At 31.0% G+C, this 4,242-nt stretch overlaps 1 protein-coding gene across 2 annotated transcripts; it reads right to left on the minus strand.

The window, feature by feature from the left end:
- Positions 1-1,724: 1,724 nt before the first annotated feature.
- Positions 1,725-3,750, minus strand: LOC105457864 (lysosomal acid lipase/cholesteryl ester hydrolase-like). 2 transcript variants are annotated; one of them, XM_011702770.1, is made up of 3 exons: positions 3,442-3,750; positions 2,797-2,995; positions 1,725-1,823 (listed from the first exon to the last, which is right to left on the minus strand). In XM_011702770.1, exons 1-3 carry the CDS (start codon positions 3,640-3,642, stop codon positions 1,744-1,746), a joined length of 480 nt encoding a protein of 159 aa, XP_011701072.1. In that variant the 5' UTR covers positions 3,643-3,750; the 3' UTR covers positions 1,725-1,743. The 2 variants fall into 2 exon arrangements, with proteins under 2 accessions (XP_011701072.1, XP_011701073.1); XM_011702771.1 differs by lacking the exon at positions 1,725-1,823 and adding an exon at positions 1,940-2,092.
- Between the last annotated feature and the right edge of the window lie 492 nt (positions 3,751-4,242).

Below are 4,242 nucleotides of genomic sequence, written 5' to 3' on the forward strand. Positions count from 1 at the left end.
TTAAAAATATAATATTACCAAAAAGAAGTGAAATCAAAATATTATTTCAAGTATATTTATTGTAATTGGAATTAAAAACTAAAAAAAATAATATACCTCGAAAAAAAATATTGTATCAAATTAAACAAATAAAATCCATGTTATATTATTTTCAATGTATACGTAAAAAATAAAAACAAGAAATGCAATAGATAGCGTAATGAGAGCTGCAGAAATTAAAAAGGGATTTCGATAACAAGTAGCAAATTACGTGACAGAAAAATCAAAGATGGGAAGAAATCTCCAGCAACAGCATACTTGGCGCGCCCGTTTTTTATATATAAACTCATGGAAATATAATACATGCAATTCATGCTAACAATACGTTATTTATTAATAGTAAATATTTTATGTAAATTAAACAGATTAAATATATATGTATATATATTCACTAATAAAATAATAATGTAAATATGTATGTATGTATGTATGTAAATAATAATTTAAAATAATGTGTATCAACGAATAATTTTGTAATTTAAATTTAAAACAGAACAGAACTAAATCAGTAAAACAGAACAGAATTAAATCGGACGTTCAACCGAAAAGGTCGTACGCTTGCCGAATGAAGAGATTATTTATTAAATTAACGAGTCCGAATTTATTTACGTACTTACGCACTATAATATATATACAGGGTGGACCATTTTAATCCATCCAGTCGAATATCTCGAAAATCAAGCCCGGGAGAGAAAAATTTTTCAGATAAAAGTTGTTTCGAAGGGGACATAAGATGATAATATTGGTTTGACCCTGAGTGGCGTCGTCAAGGTCAGGACAAGGTCACTTTAAATTTTTTAAATGGAACCCAATGGAACCCCCTATTATTCGTTACATATTCTTGTAAGACGGAAGAGCACACCTTATTTCGAGAGCTTTCCAAAACATATAGATAAAATGTATTTTCGGAAAGTAAATCTTGAGTTATGAAGCTTGAAAGTTACAGTACCGTCGACAATAGCATTATTCAATTAAGGTGTCCGAACAATGGCTGAAACTTTTTCAATGTTGTTTAGAATCATGATCTTGACAACATGTGTCAAGGTCATCAGACGATCATAGGACGTTGTTTCTCTTTTTTTCAAAAAACTAAAATTATTTTCGAAAATGAAAATAAGAGAAACAATTTCCAATGATCATAGTTTTGACACAGTTGTCAAGCTCATGATCCTGAACAATATTCAAAAGGTTTCAGCCATTGTTCGGACACCTTGGATAATGCTAATGCCGGTGGTACTGTAACTTTCAAGTTTTATAACTCGAGATTTACTTAACCAAAAAACATTTTATCTACGTGTTTTGGAAAGCTCTCGAAATAAGCTACAAGAATATACAATGAAAAATAGGAGGTTCCATTTAAAAAATTCAAGGTGACCTTAACGACGCCAGCCAGAGTCAAACTAATGAGACTATTGAATAAAACTTTTTAAATCCTACAACTTTTATTTGAAACATTTTTCTGTAAAACTTATATTTTTTGAGATTTTTCAAGGTTTCTATACTTTGTGTGTGTGCGTGTGTGTGCGTGCGTGCGTGCGTGCGTGCGTGCGTGTGCGTGCGTGTGTGTGTGTGTGTGTGTGTGTGTGTGTGTGTGTGTGTGTATTTATATATATGTACATGTATATGTATGTAGGGGAGAGTCCTGTAAGTTATTGACAGTGTTCAATTTGTGAGCGCTACAGTAGCGCCAGTGATGTGGCATTTCTAGCATAAACTTATCTTAATACTTGCCAGTTTTTGCTGATGCAGAGACGCGATTACATTATATGGTTTCCTTCTAACTGCTCTGAGCAAAGTGAAAAAAAAAAAGTTTTTAAAAAATGAAAATTCTTGTATCATTCTATATCTTGTATAAAATGTGTTTTCTTCAACATTTGATCAAGGTAATTATGCATGTGACTTTATTTTTAATTCTCTTTTTATTGGTTAAAGGCAATTTATCAAAAAATGTTTGGAAAAAAATTATTGCTGAAAGTTGCGTCAGTCCTGTAAGTTGGCGGTACAGAAGAACAATGCCTTTGAAATTAACCCGGTTCAATTCCATTGGTTCCACCTGCAACGCATGCAAAAGAGCAGTTCATTTGAAACGTGCCAATATAGTTACTGGTTTTTATACTTGTAAACTCTGTGACTCTGAATATTCCGATTAATCAGGTTTAAAAAAAAATTTTGTTGTTCACATCAAAATTTACAATTATATATTCATTAAAGTTTAAAATTATGTTATTTTCAATTCATTTTGTGGCTTATTTATTGTTTTTTTTTCGATCTTTTCATGTAGTGTCCTTTTTCGAAAATCAACTAACTTTTTTTGGATCAAGATAGAAAATAAGTTTCTACAGCAAAAAGTTGCCTTGATCCATGATCTTTCGAATAATACTAATAGCAATTCATTGCCTACAAAATTCTAAACCTAAATGAAGAAAACCCTGCCAACTTACAGGACTTTCCCCTATATATAGTTGGTACTGAAAATAACAACATATTATAATTAAATTATGACAATTGCAATTACTTTTTCTTTTAGTGTAGAAACAGAATGTTTCATGTATTGGGAAGGATTTCATACGGACTTAAAATAAACAGCAAATGAAAATACAACATGAAAAATACAAAAAATTTCGCTAGAAGTTATATCGCTGCTTAGGTGACAAAGTAATTCTGCTAAAAGTAATTTTGCTAGAAGTTATGTCGCTACTTAGATGACAAAGTATGATTTAATAATAAATGCATTATAATGTATTGACGGTTACTCACCAAGGTCTTTGTCAGCACCAAACAACACCCAGGAATCAGATGAGAGGAAGCCGCCGTGTTGAAGGAACACTACTTTTCTTTTCTGTTGATCTTTAGATAAAGGGCTTTCTGATATTCTATGTATTACCAAGTTATAACCATCTTCTGTTGTGAGGTAGTGCTCCTCGGCGGGGTAACCATATCTCTCTACTAAACCAATCTGCGTAAACATATAGTATATTAAAGAGAATTCAAGACTTTTCTATGATATGTAAAATAACAAAATTTAATTACGTAAAAAAAAATAATTTAAAGAATATTTTAAGAGTTATCTATTTTCTAACGGTTTTGAAATTATTTTTAAACATTTTGTAATTCAAAATGAGTTAAGACTTTTTTTCATAGACAATGTGTTGTTCTAGTCAATACATTTGTTGTTTGAAAAATATTTGGTAACTATAGGTACATATTGCTACTAATTGTAAAACGTCGCTTGCTGTATTAAATTGTATAGGTATGTAAACTCGTTGCGAGACACTACCATGTTTCCTGATATAATCTTTTGTATAACAAAATGTTTTTTGTAAATAATCTTCTATTTGAGGTATTATTTTTTCGAGTGTGCCTTTAATGAAACAAAATATTAAAAAACAGTCTTGTACTTACAAAATCCAATGTGGTTACATTTTTCACTGTTCTGACATCTTGTAACTTTCTTACTCTCATTATACCAGGATCCTTAGGAAACAGATAATTGACCATTTTCCGAAAAAATTCTTGTAAGTCTCCCAAGAGATTTTCTTCTGCTTCCAGTAAGACAATAGGAGGCATAAGTATGAAGAAAACAAATTTCACGTCCATTCTCATTATACTATCGATACTCGTAGTTGTAAACTATAACTTGTAATACCAGTAATACTTGATATAAGTTTTATAAAACTTATCTTTGTTTAAATTTCAAACTTATAAATACAATTAGTGTTAGTTTATTATTATTTGACGTTCATTCTTTCTTGAAAGAAAAATGTAATTATAAAAAATATTGTTAAACGTAAATGGTATTAATTTTTATAGTAAATCGATGAAGGGAGGCTGCTCCAATGATTTTGATCTGTACATATGTTGTCAAAGTTATGACCCTGAGTGGCTATCAAGAGGCTTTAGCTGTCGCTTGTTATTCGTTAAAAAGTTATTAACAAAAAAAGTAACAAAAAATAATACCATTGGGGGGTTGGGGGGGGGGCAAAGCCCTCCTGCCCAACAGATAGTATGGGCGCAGGCGGGGAGGGGGAACGGAGCCCTAATCACATAACTAATATCTATTGTAGAAACAGAAAATACGTGCTTTAATGCTTCTACTTGTTTAGTAAGACGAAGATTTAATAAATATTCAATTTAATATACTTTCTACCTTGCGTAGGGATCTGTCTAATCTTTTCGGTATAGATCGGAAGAGCACACGTCTGA

Source organism: Wasmannia auropunctata, unplaced genomic scaffold (assembly GCF_000956235.1).
Source record: "Wasmannia auropunctata unplaced genomic scaffold, wasmannia.A_1.0 LD334899.1, whole genome shotgun sequence".
In the NCBI taxonomy this organism is placed as follows: Eukaryota; Metazoa; Arthropoda; class Insecta; order Hymenoptera; family Formicidae; genus Wasmannia; species Wasmannia auropunctata.

Bases quoted from the DNA above. Each gene is read 5' to 3' on its own strand.
- LOC105457864 (XM_011702770.1), bottom strand. From the start codon at position 3,642: ATGAGAATGGACGTGAAATTTGTTTTCTTCATACTTATGCCTCCTATT. The intron at 2,996-3,441 runs GTAAGTACAAGA...ATGTTTACGCAG, and splicing joins ATGTAACCACATTGGATTTT to ATTGGTTTAGTAGAGAGATA. The intron at 1,824-2,796 runs GTGAGTAACCGT...CTTTGCTCAGAG, and splicing joins TGGTGCTGACAAAGACCTTG to CAGTTAGAAGGAAACCATAT.